Genomic DNA, 22512 nt, shown 5'->3' on the forward strand with positions numbered 1-22512 from the left:
CCAAGCTCAGCTCATTTAGCTCGGAGCCGTGGGTCTGAACACCCCCCTGTGCAACTGGGTCCTGGACTTCCTAACGAGCCACCCCCAGGAGGTGAAGGAAACAACACCTCCAACACAGGGCAGAGGCCCCACAAGGGTGTGTGCTCAGCCCCCTCCTGTACACCCATGACTGCGTGGGCATGCATGCCTCCATCTCAAATCATCTAGCTTGCAGACAACAGTAGGCCTGATTACCAACAATGACAAGACAGCCCACAGGGAGGAGGTAAGGGACATGGCGGAGTGGTGCCAGGAAAATAATCTTTCCCTCAACGTCAACAAAACGAAGGAGCTGATCGTGGACTTCAGGAAACAGCAGAGGGAGCACACCCCTATTCACATTGACGGAACCGCAGTAGAGAAGATGGAAAACTTCAAGTTCCTCGGCGTACACATCACTGACGATCTCAAATGGTTCATCCACACAGACAGTGTGGTGAAGAAGGCGCAACAGTGCCTCTTCAACCTCTCGTGGCTGAAGAAATGTGCCTTGGCCCCTAAGTCTTAAACTCTTACAGGTGCACAATAGAGAGCATCCTGTCTGGCTGTGTTCTTATTTGGAAAGTATTCAGACCTCTTGATTTTTTCACATTTTGTTACCTTACAGCCTTTAAAAAAATTTATCATAAAAATGTTTCCCTCAATACACACACAATACCCCACAATGACAAAGCAAAACAGGTTTTTAGAAATGTTTGCAAATGTATAAAATATGTAAAACTGAAATGTCACATTTACAAAAGTATTCAGACCCTTTACTCAGTACTTTGTTGAAGCACCTTTGGCATTGATTACAGCCTCTAGTCTTCTTGGGTATGACGCCACAAGCATAACACACCTGTATTTGGGGAGTTTCTCCCATTCTTCAGAATATTTCCGACATAATGTAGATCCCCATGATGCAGATCCCCTTATTGTATGGAACACTTTTACAGTGCCTTCGGAAAGTATTCAGATCCCTTGACTTTTTAAATATTTTGTTACCTTACAGCTTTATTCTACAATGGATTAAATAGTTGTTTTCCCTCATATATCTACACACAAATCCCACATAATGACAAAACAAAAACAGGTTTTTAGAAATGTTGCTAATTTATTAAAACAAAAACATTTTAATATTACATTTACATAGGTTTTCAGGTTATTTACTCAGTACTTTGAAGACCCCTTGGGCAGTGATTACAGCATCGAGTCTTCTTGGGTATGACAGAACAAGCATGGCATACCTGTATTTAGTGAGTTTATCCCATTTTTTGCAAATCCTCTGAAGCTCTGTCAGGTTGGATGGGGAGCGTTGCTGCACGACCATTTTCAGGTCTCTCCAGAGATGTTCGATCGGGTTCAAATCTGGGCACTGGCTGGGCAACTCAAGGACATTCAGAAACTTGTCCCGAAGCCACTTCTGCGTTGTCTTGGTTTTGTGCTTAGGGTCGTTGTCCTGTTGGAAGGTGAACCTTTGCCCCAGTCTGAGTTCCTGAGCACTCTGGAGCAGGTTTTCATCAAGGATCTCTCCATACTTTACACCATTCATCTTTCCCTCAATCCTGACTAGTCTCCCAGTCCCTGCCGCTGAAAAATATTTCCACCGCATGATGCTGCCACCAGCATGCTTCCCCGTAGGGATGGTGCCAGGTTTCCTCCAGGCGTGATGCTTGGCATTCAGGCCAAAGAGTTCAATTTTGGTTTCATCAGACCAGAGAATCTTGTTTCTCATGGTCTGAGAGTCTTTAGGCTCCTTTTAGCAAACCTCAAGCGGGCTGTCATGTGCCTTTTACTGAGGATTAGCTTCCGTCTGGCCACTCTACCATGAAGGCCTGATTGGTGGTGGTGCCGAGATGGTTGTCCTTCTGGAAGGATCTCCCATCTCCACAGATGAACTCTGGAGCTCTGTCAGTGACCATTGGGTTCTAGGTCACCTCCCTGTCCATGGCCCTTCTCCCCCGATTGCTCAGTTTGGCCGGGCAGTCAGCTCTAGGAAGAGTCTTGGTGGGTCCAAACTTCTTCAATTTAAGAATGATGGAGGCCACTGTGTTCTTGGGGACCTTCAATGCTCTAGAAATGTTTTGGTACCCTTCCCCAGATCTGTGCTTCCACACAATCCTGTCTCGGACCTCTATGGACAATTTCTTCAACCTCATGGCTTGGTTTTTGCTCTGACATGCACTGTCAACTGTGGGACCATATATAGACAAGTGTGTGCCTTTTCAAATGATGTCCAATAAAATGTCCAATTTAAATCAGGTGTTCTACAATCAAGTTGTGGAAGAATCTCAAGGATTATCAATAGAAACAGGATGCACCTGAGCTCAATTTTGAGTTTCAAAGCAAAGGGTCTGAATACATACAGTTGAAGTAGGAAGTTCACAAACACCTTAGCCAAGTACATTTAAACACTGTTTTTCATCATTCCTGACATCCTAGTAAAAATTCCCCGCCTTAGATCTGTTAAGATCACCACCACATTTAAAGAACGTGAAATGTCAGAATAATAGAGTGATTTATTTCAGCTTTTATTTATTTCATTACATTCCCAGTGGGTCAGAAGTTTACATACACTCAATTAGTATTTGGTAGCATTGCCTTTAAATTGTTTAACTTGGGTAAAACATTTCAGGTAGCCTTCCACAAGCTTCCCACAATAAGTTGGGTGAATTTTGGCCCATTCCTCATGACAGAGCTGGTGTAACTGAGTCAGGTTTGTAGGCCCCCTTGCTTGCACACGCTTTTTAGATCTGCCCACAAATATATAGTATAGAACTATACTTTCTAGGATTGAGGTCAGGGCTTTGTGATGGCCACTCCAATACCTTGACTTTGTTGTCTTTAAACTATTTTGTTACAACTTTGGAAGTATGCTCGGGGTCATTGTCCATTTGGAAGACCCATTTGCATCCAAGCTTGCTTGAGATGTTGCTTCAATATATGCACATAATTTCCCTCCCTCATGATGCCACCTATTTTGTGAAGTGCACCGGTCCCTCCTGCAGCAAAGCAGCCCTACAACATGATGCTGGCACCCCCGTGCTTCACGGTTGGGATGGTGTTCTTCGGCTTGCAATCATCCCCTTTTTTCCTCCAAACGTAACAATGGTCATTATGGCCGAACAGTTGTACTTTTGTTTCATCAGACCAGAGGACATTTCTCAAAAAAGTACAATCTTTGTCTCCATGTGCAGTTAAAACCGTAGTCTGACTTTTTTATGGCGGTTTTGGAGCAGTGGCTTCTTCCTTGCTGAGCGGCCTTTCAGGTTATGTCGATACAGGAATCGTTTTACTGTGGATATAGTTCCAAGATGCTGGATTGACTTGCACTTTTCGCACCAAAGTACATTCATCTCTAGGAGACAGAATGTGTCTCCTTCCTGAGCAGTATGACGGCTGTGTGGTCCCATGGTGTTTATACTTGCATACTATTGTTTGTTCAGATGAACGTGGTACCTTCAGATATTTTTAAATTGCTCCCAAGGATGAACCAAACTTGTGCAGGTCTTGGCTGATTTCTTTGGATGTCAAGCAAAGAGGGACTGACTTTGAAGGTAGGCCTTGAAATACATCCACAGGTACACCTCCAATATACTCAAATGATGCCAATTAGCCTATCAGAAGCTTCTCAAGCCATGACATCATTTTCTGGAATTTTCCAAGCTGTTTAAAGGCACAGTCAACTCAGTGTACTTCTGACCTACTGGATTTGTGATACAGTGAATTATAAGTGACATAATCCATCTGTAAACAATTGTTGGAAAAATGTATTGTGTCATGCACAAAGTACATGTCATAACCGACTTGCTAAAACTATAGTTTGTTAACAAGAAATTTGTGGAGTGGTTGAAAAGCAAGTTTTATTGACTCCAACCTAAGGGCAAGTCAACTTCCTACTTCAACTGTATGTAAATAAAGAATTTCTGTTTATTTATTTTTATACATTTCTCAAAATGTATATAAACCTGTTTTCACTTTGTCATTATGGGGTATTGTGTGTAGATTGATGAGGAGAAAATGTCTTTAATCCTTTTTAGAATAAGGCTGTAACGTAACAAAATGTCTAAAAAGTGAAGGGGTCTGAATACTTTCAGAATGCACTGTATTTATACTTTGTGTATGATGTGTCAATTTGTGTTGTGGTTTGGAGAGCACATTTGAAATAGAGATCTAGTTCTCAATATTTCTTCCCCGGTAAAATAAAGGTATCACCTGGAACCATCGATATAAAACCTGTTCCTGGAACATCAGAGACTGATGAACACTGTCTAATAGGATGTCATCCCAGCCTGCTATAATGTTACTGATTTAAGACTGAAGTAAAAGTTAGCTATTATTGCACTTATTTGAATGAATAGATACATTTCTTGCGGTTCCTCAAATTCATTTACAGTGGTTAATATGGAACCTGTGTCGAGTTGACGGTCTGCATGTTTTCTAGCACTTTGTGCAAGCCCTTTATTTTTGGTCATAAAAAGGTTGGAAGGTTTGTAAGGTGTGTTAGATTTTATTCATGAAATGGGACCAGTGAACATAACAATGATATTGGCAGCCTGTTAACTTTATCCCACTCCATCCGGAAATGTTTTAAAATACTAAATGATACAAAAAATATAATGGTGTGACAACAGTATTGATTTTGAAAATGATTTTATTGTTAATCAAAAGCAGTGCACAGCTGAAATGTTAAAAGATTGAAGGTCATGATTGTGTGAGAAATTTACAGTCAGCAAAGGTTTGTCAGATCGAAAATAACAGAAACCCGATTCTGAGGCGGCTGATTCGAAACCAAATTAAATCCATGATATATAACTGTAATCTAATTAGACTGCATAAAAAAACTCTATCCATCATATTCATATGGAAACACTTGTGAAGGGTTAACTTTTATGAAAAAACTATGTCAACAACTGCAAGTTTACACAGGATGTTAAGAGTCGACATGCAAGTGATGATATTGTGACCTTATGTAGGTGCCCTTCAACTTTAAGTGTCACCGATGCCTGAAAATACATTGATTTGATTGATATTTGGCAATGCAGAGGAAATAATAAGATAAACTGATGCGCTTATTGCGACTTGGCCCTCCCTCTTCTGCCCAATTCCAAATCAACTCCTAGCCCCTTCTGTAAAAAATCTTATCGGTGAAAGCAATCCCTTACAGAAAAATCACATGCATTTCACATGTGATAACATCTGTGACAACATGTAAAAGCAACATCTGATAACATGAAACTACACATGCGAAAACATGATCTCGTGAAATAAATGTGACAACATGAGGATGCAAAATATCTATGTACGATACCATGAAACTACACATTTGAGAGTTAGATGTTCCTATGTGAACGTTTTCACACGTGAAAAACAAATTCCACGTGAGGTGAAAACATGTTATTCTCCTCATATGTGAAAAGGTGGTGTTAACATGTGAACTTTAAAGTGAATACATGTGAACATGTGGTTTCATATGTGAAGAACTGACCTCAAGTCTCTTTTTTTTGTGATTTTTCTTTTGTGAAATGTGAACATTTCAGCTAAACAATGTGATTTTGCATGTCTTTTTGTGTAAGGGAATCAAATGATTTGTGGGTTTTAAAGTAACTGGTACACTATTCAGCTAAAATAGTGTACAAAATATTTCATCAATGTCAACATGATTACATTTGACATGATCACTTAGTAGTGACTTTTCAATATGACCCCACCTGGGATTAGAATTGACAACTTCTGGGTTACGCTGATCTTTCTGCTGCCCATCAAAGTCTATAGCATTCCTATACACATTCATTATCTATAATACATGTCTGCACTTAGCAAAAGAGTGCCATCTGCACTTCTATTTTAGTTCATCTTATTATTCTCTCCCCATAGATTTCATCGTTATTTCAGAATAAGTATAGTTTTCTGAATAGTTGTCTACTGTGGGGGATATTATTCTGTTTTAATGTTACTCCTGAACCCAGCCGAGGACATGTTGAATAATAATGACTGTATAAATAAACATACACAATGTAATTATGTATGTCAAAAATGTACATTGAAAACACTGTATGTTAAAAGAACTGTTTGTGTGTTTTCTAACGACTTAATTTTGTTTGCAGGGCATCATCTGTGGAATCTCATTTGAAAAATATTCACGTGAAAGGTTATGTGATCACATGTAAAATCCACATGTAAACTTCAGTGTTCTAAAAAAAAAACATGGTTTCACATGATTTCCCAGGAGGAAATTTCACCCGTGAATCATGTGTTTTTTCCGTAAGGGGTATGTTATTTGCTCGCCCTCACCTTCTCATAAGCTAGATGGAATTGCATATCCAGCAATCAAATCCTTTCAAATCTACACAAGAGCCTCTATTCGTCCATGGTTCTCCGGTCGATGGCAGGCGATTAGCAGGTGGGAAGGGCTTCCTGGGCGATGCTCAGGCCTGGACGCCGACGGCCCAATTGCCTTGCACATTCCCAAGGACTGAGCAGTCCAGGACAGCATAGATCATTGTATTCCCAGCCCTTGTAGGGACACAGGACTCTATCCAGGTGATGGAGGCGCCGGTAGAGATCTCACTACACACACACACACACACACACAGATTTACTAACCAGACTACATTGGATCTGTTTTTGTGAATGTGAGACTAATGTAAGTGTGAACATCCTCATGATGTGAGGACTTGGAGTTGTAAATCCTCTTACCTGTACAACTTTTCCCGGTATGAGATGAAATTAGGCCCTTGCATGGCCATCTTCACGTCATGCAGGCTGAATGGGAACGGGTTGGTGAACTCCACCTTGACAAATACCTCCTGGTTCACCTTCGCTGGTCCACTCATCTGTTCAAATAGAGATGGTCCATTCACGAAAAATCTATGGTGATATAAGACATTATAATAATCTAGGGATTATCAACTCCCCTGCGTTGGGAGCATGGATGTTTTTCAGAATGGCTGCTTTATCAAAGGTGAGGAGAGATGCAGCACTCCAGCAGCACAAATAAGGCTTTAATTGGGTACACTACAACATTAGCTCTTGGGGAAAAACTAAATAAATGTAATATATACTTTTACGGAACACTTTAAAGGATAGTTCACTCAAATTACAAAATGACAGTTTTCGTTACCATGTCAGCAGTCTATGGACTGCCACTGTGACCAAATTACTGCTGACACGGTAAGGAACCCGAAGATGTCATTTTTTTATTTGGGTGAACGATCCCTTTAAGGGAGGAAGGAAATACATCCTAATAAAGAGGACTAATGAAACTTCCAGACCCACCGCAAAGGCCAGCTCGGGGCCTTTCAGGTTCACTATCTGTATGGCCGTCAAGTCCTGGTTGTTCTCCAAGCTCTTGGCCGTCACCACGAAGCGGAGGTTGGATTGGCAACCCAGCTTGGGCATGTAGTTCTGGGCCAGCACGCCCACCTGTATCCTCGACGCTGTTGGTTTTAGGGAGACAGAGTTTTGACAACGAAACAAATTCAATCAACAACAGGAGCATACAGTGCCTTGCGAAAGTATTCGGCCCCCTTGAACTTTGCGACCTTTTGCCACATTTCAGGCTTCAAACATAAAGATATAAAACTGTATTTTTTTGTGAAGAATCAACAACAAGTGGGACACAATCATGAAGTGGAACGACATTTATTGGATATTTCAAACTTTTTTAACAAATCAAAAACTGAAAAATTGGGCGTGCAAAATGATTCAGCCCCCTTAAGTTAATACTTTGTAGCGCCACCTTTTGCTGTGATTACAGCTGTAAGTCGCTTGGGGTATGTCTCTATCAGTTTTGCACATCGAGAGACTGAATTTTTTTCCCATTCCTCCTTGCAAAACAGCTCGAGCTCAGTGAGGTTGGATGGAGAGCATTTGTGAACAGCAGTTTTCAGTTCTTTCCACAGATTCTCGATTGGATTCAGGTCTGGACTTTGACTTGGCCATTCTAACACCTGGATATGTTTATTTTTGAACCATTCCATTGTAGACTTTGCTTTATGTTTTGGATCATTGTCTTGCTGGAAGACAAATCTCCGTCCCAGTCTCAGGTCATTCTTCCAGAATGGTCCTGTATTTGGCTCCATCCATCTTCCCATCAATTTTAACCATCTTCCCTGTCCCTGCTGAAGAAAAGCAGGCCCAAACCATGATGCTGCCACCACCATGTTTGACAGTGGGGATGGTGTGTTGCTTTTTCGCCAAACATAACGTTTTGCATTGTTGCCAAAAAGTTCAATTTTGGTTTCATCTGACCAGAGCACCTTCTTCCACATGTTTGGTGTGTCTCCCAGGTGGCTTGTGGCAAACTTTAACCAACACTTTTTATGGATATCTTTAAGAAATGGCTTTCTTCTTGCCACTCTTCCATAAAGGCCAGATTTGTGCAATATACGACTGATTGTTGTCCTATGGACAGAGTCTCCCACCTCAGCTGTAGATCTCTGCAGTTCATCCAGAGTGATCATGGGCCTCTTGGCTGCATCTCTGATCAGTCTTCTCCTTGTATGAGCTGAAAGTTTAGAGGGACGGCCAGGTCTTGGTAGATTTGCAGTGGTCTGATACTCCTTCCATTTCAATATTATCGCTTGCACAGTGCTCCTTGGGATGTTCAAAGCTTGGGAAATCTTTTTCTATCCAAATCCGGCTTTAAACTTCTTCACAACAGCATCTCGGACCTGCCTGGTGTGTTCCTTGTTCTTCATGATGCTCTCTGCGCTTTTAACGGACCTCTGAGACTATCACAGTGTAGGTGCATTTATACGGAGACTTGATTACACACAGATGGATTGTATTTATCATCATTAGTCATTTAGGTCAACATTGGATCATTCAGAGATCCTCACTGAACTTCTGGAGAGAGTTTGCCGCACTGAAAGTAAAGGGGCTGAATAATTTTGCACGCCCAATTTTTCAGTTTTTGATTTGTTAAAAAAGTTTGAAATATCCAATAAATGTCCTTCCACTTCATGATTGTGTCCCACTTGTTGTTGATTATTCACAAAAAAATACAGTTTTATATCTTTATGTTTGAAGCCTGAAATGTGGCAAAAGGTCGCAAAGTTCAAGGGGGCCGAATACTTTCGCAAGGCACTGTATTTGGCAGAACATAACTTTTATAATTATTACCTGAAAATTCATATTTGGATTATTTGGGATTCACCATTCATTACCATTTGTTACCAGGTTGTTACCTGTAAAGTCTTTTGAGGTAAGTACTAGAGAGCATCCCATCGTTACCTCACGTTCTCTTACAATACAATACATACACACACCTGCTGAAACAGGACGTTGCCATAAAGCTGTAAAAGGACTGCAAAGCATTTTCTATAAACTGTTGAGGATTTTATTTCAGAGGGGTCTGAAAGCTTTGCAGGACTATCATACAAAGTTGTGAATCATGGAGACAAGCCCAAAAAGACCTACAGTACAGTACGTATGTAAAGGATCAACCTGGTTTCTACTCACTCTCCATGGGTTTCAGAGTGACGTCAAAGGTCAACTGCTTGAACTGAGCCCTTTGGATGTTGGTGTAGTAGATCGTGGAGCCGACCAGGAAGCCATGGATGGTGCGTGTGTCTTCACTCAGGTTCCTGAAGACCACAGCCATCTGGAAGTTCTGGCCAATCTTCACACGCTCCTGCGGGATCTCCAGCGTCATCGCCACGCCCTGCTCATCGTCATATTGCAAATGCGTCTTGTAGGTTCTCTCGGCATTCCTCATGGTCTCCTCATCTTTACTACTGCCTGTGTGTGGGGGGGGAGTTGGAGGGGAATAGAGTTAACATGGGACTGGTGGCCTAGGGTGGTCTACTGATCTAAACCGCTCTCTTCAGAAACACATATCATAGATCGCTGCAGCAAGGAGTGGGACTGCAATTTTATTCCACCTATAGGAATAAACTGTATATACTGTACAGCTGGGGACCTCCACATCTGGCTTCTTCTGAGGCCAGCCACCCTGACAGCTGATGAAACTGGGGAGTATTTCTGTCTGTAATAGAGCTCTTTTGTGGGGAAAAACTCATTCTGATTGGCTGGTTCTGGCTCCCCAGTGGGTGGGCCCAGGTGCCCGAATGGGTTGGCCTATGCCCTCCCAGGCCCACCCATGTCTGCACTCCTGCCCAGTCATTTGAAATCCATAGATTAGGGCCAAAAACATTTATTTAAGTTGACTGATTTCCTTATATGAACTGTCAGTAAAATCGTTGAAATTGTTGCATGTTACGTTTATATTTTTGCAAAGTAATTTGAAAAGCAGTAATAGCAAAGTCATTTCTATACTTCATTCTTGTTGCATTAGTTTCATGAGACACTTTGCAAACTGCCAATAACTAACTTTAAACATGCAGTTACACCCTTGCCAGCCTACTCCATTGTCCAGGTGCCACATACCTTCTGGGTATTTGTATGTCTCTGTAATGTCCATTGGCTCATTGGTCTCACCAATGGACTTTGTCAGGATTTTCATGCCGACATAAGTTGTGTCTACGCTTAGTAACTCAGTTTTCCCAGTTTGTGAGTTTAGCTTGTATTTGTAAACGTCGCTATTCACCTGAGGTTAAAAGAAAGAGATCAATGTGAATATGAGGATTGATTTTAATTTAATAAGATGTATTGCAAGTTATAAAGCATAACTGTGTTATGCTTCTTCATGGCATAGAGTGATGATGAAGTCATTATGGCTGAACATTCAACAGAGTGTTACTGGTCAAGCATAAAGAAGAGTATTGTTTTACCTCAGCAAACACAAACGGGGCATCAAATTGATAGCCAAGCATTCCTTCCTTGATGGCTTTGACAGAGCAAGGTCCACAGCGGAAATATCCTGCAAAAACAATATCAACAACTCATGACCCTGTCTGACTTTTGAAAGAATAGTTCATGTTTCAAAAATGTTTGCTTATTTTCGACTTCCCTAGGGTGCTGTTATTTCATCCAAACCGTTTTGATATTTTGTTAGCTGGTTATTTAGCATCTTCTAGAATATATTGGCTAGCATTTTTGGAGAATACACAGCAATGCATTTGGAAACGGATTGTATTAATTATCAGGGAATTGGTACATTTTCAAGATGCAATCAATGCTTTTCAGAGCCATTTTATTACTTTTAAGAATTGCATGTACAATTGCAGCGCAATATATTGGCACCCTTGCACTTTTTATAAATAATTCCCAATTTAAGTTTAAATTAAAAAACTATTTGGTGAAATGACATGGACAAAATTATTAGCACCTAAGAGCTACCTGGATGCAGAGGTTTTGGCCAAGATAACTGCCAACAAATTCAATGAGGTTGCTGCATCGTTTACTGGATTCCTCAATCTGCTGGAAACTGCTCCAATTCCGCAATATTTTAGGGATGGATTCCACCAAGTGCTGTTTTCAGTTCTCGCCATAGATTTTTGATGGGATTCAAATCTTGACTCAACACTGGCCACTCCAAAATAGTCCAGCTTTTCTTCTTGAACCATTCCTGGGTGCTTTCTGATGTGTGTTTTAGGTTGTTGTCCTGCTGGTTGACCCACAACCTTTGACGGAGACTCCTTTTTTGGACACTGATGACTCACAAATATCTCTAGCAAACAGAGGTGATGCTGTAATTCTGATTTGGAATTACCATATTTATCTGCAATCTGTAGGGTTGATCATTTTAGTTATAATTTTGCATAGTAATGCATCTTAATCCTTTTTTTCTCCATCAGTCACAATCCCTGCAGCCCACAGACAAGTTTTTCCTTTTCATGGCTTTCATCTTTCACTGGGTCTGAAGCAGAGGGATCTGGCCCACAGATTCAACATCCACCAGCGGACTGTGAGCTGCATCGTGACAACATGGGGCAACTTTCTTAACACATTTCTTTGTTTCAGCCCCATATGGAGGCTCTGTCAGTGAGGAGATCCTGAAGCAGTCCGACATCGTTTCTCTGCTGAAACCAGCGATGGCCATAATGGTGGAAAAAGGTTTCCTTGTGGACGACTGTGTGCCCTGTAAGGTCTACAGACCAGCTTTCCTCTGAAAGAGAGCACAGACGCCAGCAGCAGAATTCAGGGAGACGCAATACATCTCGGCTGATGGTCCCTGTGTAGCAGCTGACTTGCAGAGAGAAGGAGCACAAGCTGTTTGACACTGTCATCCCTCTCACCATCACTGGAAGCATCAACCAGCTCTACACCTATTACATAATGCTCATTCGGGAGCTAACATGGCTGCCATAGAATATTGTAGTGCTATGTGAAGGCATCGCAATGCAGAAACCTCAATGTCCCCACTCTCTAAACACATGGCTCTGGATATAGTGTGTTTTGGTCTGAAACAAGTGTGTTGGATATCTTGTTTTTCAGCAAAGCACATTCTAAAGCACATCAAAAGTAAATGTTGTAAAAGTATGAGAACTGACATGAACATAGAAGGGCAGAAGAACATTCATTTCAGATGAAAAAATGCAAATGTAGAAAAATATACAGCGAGGTCAATAATTATTGGCACCCTTGATAAAGATGAGCAAAAAAGGACTGTATAGAATAAATGATTATAATACAAATACTGAGCTACTGTATATTGTAAAAAATAAATATGTTCTATTATACTAATACAATTGCTTAAAGAAAGAGAAAAAACAAGCTCTATTTTCATGTCATTTGTAGCATCACCTAGAGTTTAATAAATGGCATTGGCACATGGATTGAAACCAGCGCTATGGTCAGATGACATGAAATTGAAGCTCTTTGGCCACGCTCACCAGTGGCTGCAAGTGGATCTTCCAGCAAGACAATAACCCCAAGCACCGATCAAAATCCACCAACAAATGTTTAATTGAGTACAAAATCAACCTGTTGTTTGAATTGAAGAGGACAGTCCATAAGCGCAGATGAAAGATATCAAGGATCTGGAGAGATTCTTTATCGAGGAACGGTGGTCTAAGATCAGTCCGAACGTGTTTGTTCTCCAATCTCATAAAACATTGAAGATAAAGGCTCAGAGTCGTTATCCTCGCAATGGGAGGGTGCTGGACTATTGAAAACAGGGATGCCAATCATTTTGACCACTATCTTTTTTTAGATGGTTTTGTATTACTTGTTAAACAAAATCTCTTTCGCTGAGCAATTGTATTAGTATAAAATAATGTCATGTTATTGCAACAATATAGCTCAGTAATTGTATTTATTTAGCCAAGCGGTTATCAAGGGTGCAAATTATCATGGAACACACTATCTTAAATGGCTGCGATTTCATGAATTTGATTATGCAATTTTGAAGCATTCAAAATGAAGTGAAAATTAGGTCTCTCTCTCCCATCATCCTAATTTCTCTCTTACCATCACTGGTTTCCTGGGGGGTGGAATCCACCACCTGCCAGCCACCAAAGTTCTGGTCTGCAGGGAGGTCAAGTCTGGACAAGTAAGCCTCGTTCCAGCAGTGGTAGTTCCTGTGGAGACAATGCCCACCTCTCAATAACACTATCTGGCATCCTGCACACATCAGGAACACTATCTGGCATCCTGCACCCATCAGGAACACTATCTGGCATCCTGCACCCATCAGGAACACTATCTGGCATCCTGCACCCACCAGGAACACTATCTGGCATCCTGCACCACTCAGGTACACTATCTGGCATCCTTCACCACTCAGATACACTATCTGGGATCCTGCACAATCATTTTCTTCTTGGAGCACAATGATTTAAAGATAACAGGGACATCTAGTCCATTCCACCCCCCCACCATGCTATGACTAAACTGTTTTTACAGTACATACATTGAACATACATTGAAAGAATTATAGAAACCTACATTCTGGGATTTCATTTTCATTCAATACAAATGGATAAGCAGAAATATAACTACCAGATTGAGTCTCTGGTAAGGCGCTCGTTCAGTTCAAGCTGATTTCCCACTGAGTTGAAGACGAGATCTGTGATTATGTTCCCTGTGTTGTCGTGGGCAGAGTTGAAGTTGGTGATCACCCTGGCAGGGATGCCCAGACACCGCAGAACTGGGGCAGGGGAGGGGACACCATTAAAGAGACTAGGCAAAACTTCAAAATAAGCATATATTAATTAACATGCAATTGTGAACATTAATAAATGTTTAACTAATACATTAAATGTATTCAATCAATTGATTAGCGTAGATTTATGAATATAACTTTCAGAAGTGTGTTTTACTTGCACAGTAGCGGGCCTTGTCTGAGGAAACTGCTACCTATTTTTATCTGCTAATAGGACTAGTCAACTTAATTATACATTTTCTACATCTTATTCATACCTAGAAAGTGGCCTATGCTCCAGACTAGTCAGAAAACCGGGATTTGTGTTTTGAGCTATGGCTTAGCATTAGCATCTACGGCAATGGCTGTCAGTGCCATTTAAGATGATGTAGGATGATTTTTTTTTCTGATGAGCATGGCCTTATTTCTATTACAGCATACTGGATGACTGTCATTCATATTCTGTTCACCAAGCTCAATGTACAGTGCCTTGCGAAAGTATTCGGCCCCCTTGAACTTTGCGACCTTTTGCCACATTTCAGGCTTCAAACATAAAGATATAAAACTGTATTTTTTTGTGAAGAATCAACAACAAGTGGGACATAATCATGAAGTGGAACGACATTTATTGGATATTTCAAGGAGCACTGTGCAAGCGATAATATTGAAATGGAAGGAGTATCAGACCACTGCAAATCTACCAAGACCTGGCCGTCCCTCTAAACTTTCAGCTCATACAAGGAGAAGACTGATCAGAGATGCAGCCAAGAGGCCCATGATCACTCTGGATGAACTGCAGAGATCTACAGCTGAGGTGGGAGACTCTGTCCATAGGACAACAATCAGTCGTATATTGCACAAATCTGGCCTTTATGGAAGAGTGGCAAGAAGAAAGCCATTTCTTAAAGATATCCATAAAAAGTGTTGTTTAAAGTTTGCCACAAGCCACCTGGGAGACACACCAAACATGTGGAAGAAGGTGCTCTGGTCAGATGAAACCAAAATTGAACTTTTTGGCAACAATGCAAAACGTTATGTTTGGCGTAAAAGCAACACAGCTGAACACACCATGCCCACTGTCAAACATGGTGGTGGCAGCATCATGGTTTGGGCCTGCTTTTCTTCAGCAGGGACAGGGAAGATGGTTAAAATTGATGGGAAGATGGATGGAGCCAAATACAGGACCATTCTGGAAGAAAACCTGATGGAGTCTGCAAAAGACCTGAGACTGGGACGGAGATTTGTCTTCCAACAAGACAATGATCCAAAACATAAAGCAACATCTACAATGGAATGGTTCAAAAATAAACATATCCAGGTGTTAGAATGGCCAAGTCAAAGTCCAGACCTGAATCCAATCGAGAATCTGTGGAAAGAACTGAAAACTGCTGTTCACAAATGCTCTCCATCCAACCTCACTGAGCTCGAGCTGTTTTGCAAGGAGGAATGGGAAAAAAATTCAGTCTCTCGATGTGCAAAACTGATAGAGACATACCCCAAGCGACTTACAGCTCTAATCGCAGCAAAAGGTGGCGCTACAAAGTATTAACTTAAGGGGGCTGAATAATTTTGCACGCCCAATTTTTCAGTTTTTGATTTGTTAAAAAAGTTTGAAATATCCAATAAATGTTGTTCCACTTCATGATTGTGTCCCACTTGTTGTTGATTCTTCACAAAAAAATACAGTTTTATATCTTTATGTTTGAAGCCTGAAATGTGGCAAAAGGTCGCAAAGTTCAAGGGGGCCGAATACTTTCGCAAGGCACTGTAACAGCGATAGGTTTAGGCTACTACATGATACAAAAATGTTCCCTGTACCCATCATGAGGTTCCTACAACCTAGCCTATGAATGAAAGTTTGCAACGTAGGTGCACAGGTCGGGAGAATTTTGAGTAATCAAGGTGACAGACAGTGACACATTCAATACCGCCTTACACACTCAGCATCTAGCTGATCTAGGGTGTAATATGTTTAGCCCCGTTTTGTTCCGTTTCAGAAATGTTTCTCAACAGAATCAGAGGAATGAATACACCTCTTATCACACGCAAACAGTTCACTCTCATAGCAGCCAGATAAAAACAGGATGATCACTTTGCTCGTTGTATATAAAATACATTCTTGTAACTATCTACACGCTCTCCTCCTCTCACCTTTTCCCTTCCCTTGTGCACAATACATCAGCTGTCTGTGACCAGGCGAAAAAAAAATTCCAAGCAAACCCATATCACGATCGCTAACCTCTATACACAGCCTGCATACTGTAGTTGTCCTGTCATAGTCAACTAGAACTAATAGAACTAACACATTAGTAAACCTGCTAAAATCATGCAGTACAGTGTACAGTCAGAAAGTAGTTTAGCAGTTACACCAGCGGACTCCAGTGGCAATAAATTTATAAAACCAAAAGAGTTGTGTTGGATAGCCATAGCCAGCATTGGATAGCCATAGCCAACTAGCTAACATAGCATCCCTCTCTATTTGAGCCGGGTGTATGAGTAGGCTAAACTAGCTGGCTGCATTTGCTAGCCAAGGGAAGGTGAAAGTAAAGAAACAATACAACCAAATATAGCTATCGCTCTCTCTTGCTTCTTCTTAATGTTGGAAGAAATTAATTTGTTCAAAACTGTTCAACTATTGTTTTTCTCTCTCTGAGTCAACTACCCGCCACATTAGCACTGCAGTGCTAGCTAGCTGTAGCTTACGCTTTTAGAACTAGATTATTCTGTGATTTTTTTGATGGGTGGACTACATGCCTGTTCTCTGATAGGCCTCTGATAGGTTGGAGGACGTCCTACAGATGCTGTCATTATTACTGTTTAAGTCTATGGAAGGTGGTGAAAACGACGAGCCTCCTAGATTTTGCATTAAAGTCAATGTACCCAGAGGAGGGCAGAAGCTAGCTGTGCCATGGTGCTACCATTCAGATTGCTGCTGGGGCTACTGTCGACCTTCATTGCAAAACAGTGTTTTAATCAATTATTTGGTGATGTGAATATATTTAGTGTAGCTTTACCTAAAAAATTATAACGCTTTTAATGTTTAACTACAACGACCTTAAGCACACAGCCAAGACAACTCAGGAGTGGCTTCGGGACAAGTCTCTGTATGTCCTTGAGTGGCCCAGCCATAGCCTGGAATTGAACCCGATCGAACATCTCTGGAGAGACTTGAAAATTGCTGTGCATCTGAGTAAGTACTGAGTAAAGGGTCTGAATACTTATGTATATGTTTTATTATTTAAAAAAAATGTTTTTATACATATGCTAAGATAAAAAAAAAAAATGTTTTTGCTTTGTCATTATGGGGTATTGTTTGTAGATTGATAAGGGGAAAAAACGATGTTATCCATTTTAGAATAAGGGTGTAACGTAACTAAATGTGGAAAAAGTCAAGGTGTCTGAACACTTTCAAAATGCACTGTATTGGAACTAGTGGATATATGGAAGCTTAAATATCCTGACCTAGTGAGATAAACATGGCTGAGGCTCAATCAAGTTATTCGTCTTGACTACTTTCTTATGTCATTCTCACTGGCAAAAGTTTAAAAAGTGTTGATAGCGGACAGAATATGGTCGGACTAGGGCTGTCACAGTGACCATATTACTGCCACACGGGTGTTCATGAGTCAAGATGGCAGTCAAATTCCATGTGACTGTTTAGTCACGGTAATTAGGCTTCTCCAAGCTCTGATGCTGCTGATGATCATTAGTAGCCTACCAAACTTGCTAACTGCCTGGTATTCAGCACTGTATTGTCCCTCTAATTACTCTGAAATCAATGCAAATGTAATCAAAAAATCTACTCAAACACTTCATGGGAGCCCATGAGCTCATGTTGCGCAACATTTCTATAGGCTATACAATTGCATGAGAAAACAGAAGAGGATCCCATCAGCTAGGCCTACTATATTTTCCTAATATAAAGCACATTGCTTCTATTTACAACAGGAGTATAGCCTACCTGGCTGGCATGAAAATGAACCACGGGAAAAGTGTCCTCATTTCACTATATAAGTGCATAGATGACCTGCATTTTTTCCCACTGCACCTGTTTCGAGAGCGGTGCATGATAGTGATCCATTCTAAATCAAAACAAATTTCACACATATATTATTTAGTATATGTAAAGACAAGATTAAATCAAGAATAATGTTATGGGTGACAGGGTGTAGTGGTTAGAGCGTTGGACTAGTAACCGGAAGGTTGCAAGTTCAAATCCCTGAGCTGACAAGGTACAAATCTGTCATTCTGCCCCTAAACACGCAGTTAACCCACTGTTCCTAGGCCATCATTGAAAATAGGAATTTGTTCTTAATTAACTGACTTTCCCAGTTAAATAAAGGTAAAAATGTGTCTATTGCTTTTGAATGACATATTATCACTTGTGAATGATGCTCAGCTTTTTTTTTTACATTTTCAAATCATAGTCGCACACGTCATGTAGCCTAGCCCATAGGCCTATATGTTTTGATAAGGTTTGTATCACAACTAAAGTGGCCAAATAACTTCTTAAAATGAAGGACATCAATCAGGTTTACAACAGTTGTAAAGCCTAACTGGCATACATACACAGCGCGTGAGTTTCAAATTTGGGGAATATCATTTTTATCCCACAACTGTCCCAGACTATGTTTGGAATATTTATTTCTCGCACAGAATAGAATGGGTCAACTTTTGTACTATGGGGGAATAGTACTGTAGATTGACATAGGATAGTGCTTTTGCTATTCATTAGGCCTACTCATCTTGTTTGCTGGCGAAAAGTACATGTTAACAGTTCTTCCAATATCTTCTATATGGGCCTCGGAATTGGAGCGCGCAGTTTCGTCCCCGATGTGTCTGTCTTCACTTGTAGCCTGTGAGAAAGACCCGGTCACGTGACAGAGAGCAATGTGAGTGAGCGGTGCTTCGGCCACTGGCCGTAAAAGGCATAGATTTTTTTAGGGGGCATTATGGCCATACAAGGGATGCCGCCGGGAAATTTGAGGAATTATCAAGTGCTTGTGAAATTGTGAATGAGAGATTGCTGAAGTGTACAATCTGCCCAAAAAATCTAAGCAGAGCTCATGCCTTTCATGCAACTCTTTTCAAATCATCATTAGAGTTGCATCATGCAGCCTTACAATGTATTAAAAATGTAAAAATAGATCCAAACATTTGTATCACAACTATAGTTGCATAAATAACTCTAAATGAAGCAACTTGAAGTATCTGTTTCTTTGTTAAAAGCTCAGCAACGAATAGCCGCATGTGCGCACTCCCTCAAATCTTGGAGAAAATATCCTTTCTATTTTATTCAGCTATGTGCCTTTAGAAACCATGCAACTCCATATTCATAAAACGAGAGCAATTTAGGTCAAAATAAGGAAATAAAGGACAGATATATACCAATAAAAACTGTACTATAGAGGCCCCGAATATGTTTGAGGAAAAAAAATAAAAAATGAAGGAACTTATTCAAGAAAGATCAAGTGCAATATTATAAAAGCAAACTGGATGGAATATGAGAGGAAAATGCACCAAATAATTTCTTATCAACATAGAAATGCTACCAAAAATAATTTACTGAAACTTGTTACAAATAAGTCACCCATGATTCACCAAACAATATTTGAAAGAGGCGGCAAAGTACTTTAAGCATAAGTTTTCATTTGTCTCCTCCATCTCCACTAACCAACGTTTTTTTCTATGAATAATGTAAAATGAACAGCTGTACAGAAAGACTCATGTGGAGGCCAAATTACAGAGGAGGAACATCTTGGTGCAAATAAAGCATTTATGTCCAGGAAAACCCTATGCCTGGATGGCATACCAAACTTTTTTTGATGTACTCAGAGGACCGTTCATTAGGATGTTTTAATCACTCCTATAAAAGTGGTAGATTATCAGATACTCAACAAGAAGGTCTGATTTCATTATTACTAAAGATCCAGTCCACTAAAATGTTTGAGGCCCCTTACACTTCAGTTTTGTGATGAAAAATACTAGTAAAATGCGTAGTGCGCAGAATAAAACATGTATTGTCTGTCGGATATTATTCATCCTAATCAGACAGCTTTTTTACATGGATGATACATTGCAGATAATATAACACAAGTACTGGAAACAATAGAACACTATGAAAAATCTGGGAAACCAGGCCTGGTATTCATAGCTAATTTGAAAAGGCTTTTGATAAAGTTTGACTGAAATTTATATAGAATATTTCAATTTTGGAGAATCTCTTATACAAAGTTATGTATAGTAACCCTACGTGAAAAATATAAAATGGCTACTTCTCAAAGTATTAAACTGTCAAATGGAGTAAAACAAGGTTGTCCACTATCGGCATATCTATTTATTATGGCCATTGAAATGTTAGCTATTAAAATCAGTTCCAACAATAACATGAAGGGGCTAGAAATCCAGGGCTTAAAAACAAAGATGTCATTGTACGCTGATGATTCATGTTTTCTTTTAAAGCCACAATTTGGCTCCCTCCACAGTCTCAGGATCTAGATCATTTCCCCTAACCTCTCATGATTGCAACCAAATTATGATTAGTGTACTGTACTCTATTACTTATTGGATCACACAAATGTTATACTTTTACATTACTGTGTAATTTACCAATAAAATGGTCTGACGGTAAAGTGGACATACTCAGTATTCATTTCCCGAAAGAAACATGTAACGAGTACGCTGAGAGTCGGGAAGCCAGTTCAAGGAGTAGGTGTTAACAAATAAAATAAACACGAAACAAACTACGCACCGACATGAAAACAGAATCAATAACGCCTGAGGAAAGAACCAAGGGGAGTGACAGATATAGGCTAGATAATCAAGGAGGTGATGGAGTCCAGGTGAGTATCATGAGGCACAAGTGCACGAGACGATGGTGACAGGTGTGCGGGATAATCAGCAGCCTGATGACCTAGAGGCCAGTGAGGGAGTATACGTGACAGTACCCCCTCCCCGACGAGCGGCTACAGCCGCCGTCAACGGGGACGAACCCGGGGGATCAGGAGCAGACCAGTCACCCCTGCTGATGCACAAGAACCTGCCACGCCAGCTGAAGCACGGAAACCTGTCGAGTCAGCTGGGGCGTGGGAACCTGACAGATCTGTTGAGGTAGGGGAACCTGGTGATCCAGGCAGAGGCATGAAATCCCGAAGAGCCGGCTGAGGCAGGGGAGCCTGGCGATCCGGCTGAGGCATGGGAGCCTGGCAAACCGGCTGAGGCATGAGAGCCTGAGGAGCCACCTGAGGCAGGGAAGCCTGGTGATCTGGTTGAGGCATAAAGCCTGTAGCAGTTCCCGGACCCGACATCATTACTCAGACACAAAAAATGAAATCCTCGCCGATGCTTCCCTTAGGTGAGATGTTATTCTGTAACAAGTACGCTGGGAAGTCGGGAAGCAAGTTCAGGGAGTGAGTGTTTTAATTAATAAATAAAATAATGAACACGGAACACAAACAACGCATCGAATTGAAAAATAATCAATAACACCTAAGGACAGAAACAAGTGGATTGACAGATATAGGGAAGGTAATCAAGGAGGTGAAGGAGTCCAGGTGAGTGTCATGAGGCACAGGTGCACGAAACAATGGTGATAGTTGTACGGGATAATCAGCAGCCTGATGTCCTGGAGGCCGGTGAGGGAGTATACGTGACATCACTACAATCAATCTTAATAGAAAGTTAGCAAAAATAGATAAGATCTTGCTACCATGGAAAGGAAAATACCTGTCTATTTGTGGAAAAATCACCATGATGAACTCTTTAGTCATATCCCAGTTTACTTATGGCCTTGCCTTCACCAAGTGACTTGTTTTTTTAGAAGTATATTGCAAGCCAGACAAAGTTGAACAGTCATATTTATATACTGAATATGAATTCAGAGGGCAGAAATGATTCAATATTAAACTAAAGGCTTCAGTCATACAAAAGTTACGGTATACTTAAATCCATTCTGGTTCTCTGGCAAATTAGTAAGAATGTCTCTCCCTGTGTTCAAGAATGGCCTTTTTCCCTTTATTCTGATTGCAACTTCTCGTTTCGGGTATAAAGAAAATGAAATCATCTCCAAAATATTGCTATTTTTTTAAACAAGCCATGGAAAGTTGTTAGCAATTTCACTTTAATCCACCAGAAAAGACAGAACAAATATTACAACAAACATTATGGTTAAACTCAAATATGCTAATAGATTTTTTAATATTAATTGAACAAATATTTACAAACTGTAAATAATATCATAAATAGGACTAGTGGAGTTATGTCACAGATGCAGCTAACAAAATTATATGGAAATGTCTGCTCTTCAAAAAATTACAACCAACTAATTGCAACATTACCGCAAATATGGAAGAGTCAAGTGGAAGGGGGTAGATAGTAAGGAATTTGTCTGTTGACCCCCCATTAAAGACCTGAATTGTTGTTTTTAAAATGGTGATAAATAAAAAAGTATATAAATTTCATTTAGAGCTGTGCCATATAGATTGCAAAATAGTTGAAAATAGATT

The 22512-nt window shown here is 40.5% G+C and overlaps 1 protein-coding gene across 1 annotated transcript in view; it reads right to left on the reverse strand.

Moving 5' to 3' along the window:
- Positions 1-4654: 4654 nt before the first annotated feature.
- The window catches only part of LOC110536597 (coagulation factor XIII A chain), a 30498-nt gene continuing 12640 nt past the window's right edge, over positions 4655-22512 (reverse strand). Inside the window, exons 8-15 of the mRNA XM_036935311.2 lie at positions 13867-14014; positions 13336-13445; positions 10755-10843; positions 10411-10570; positions 9484-9762; positions 7297-7457; positions 6718-6854; positions 4655-6588 (exon numbers count right to left, since the gene is read on the reverse strand). Coding sequence (XP_036791206.2) covers positions 6447-6588; positions 6718-6854; positions 7297-7457; positions 9484-9762; positions 10411-10570; positions 10755-10843; positions 13336-13445; positions 13867-14014 — 1226 coding nt within the window. The 3' untranslated portion in view covers positions 4655-6446. The remainder of the gene's footprint in view (positions 6589-6717; positions 6855-7296; positions 7458-9483; positions 9763-10410; positions 10571-10754; positions 10844-13335; positions 13446-13866; positions 14015-22512) is intronic.

The sequence above is a fragment of the Oncorhynchus mykiss genome, chromosome 11, assembly GCF_057628025.1.
Source record: "Oncorhynchus mykiss isolate SJ-2025 chromosome 11, ASM5762802v1, whole genome shotgun sequence".
In the NCBI taxonomy this organism is placed as follows: Eukaryota; Metazoa; Chordata; class Actinopteri; order Salmoniformes; family Salmonidae; genus Oncorhynchus; species Oncorhynchus mykiss.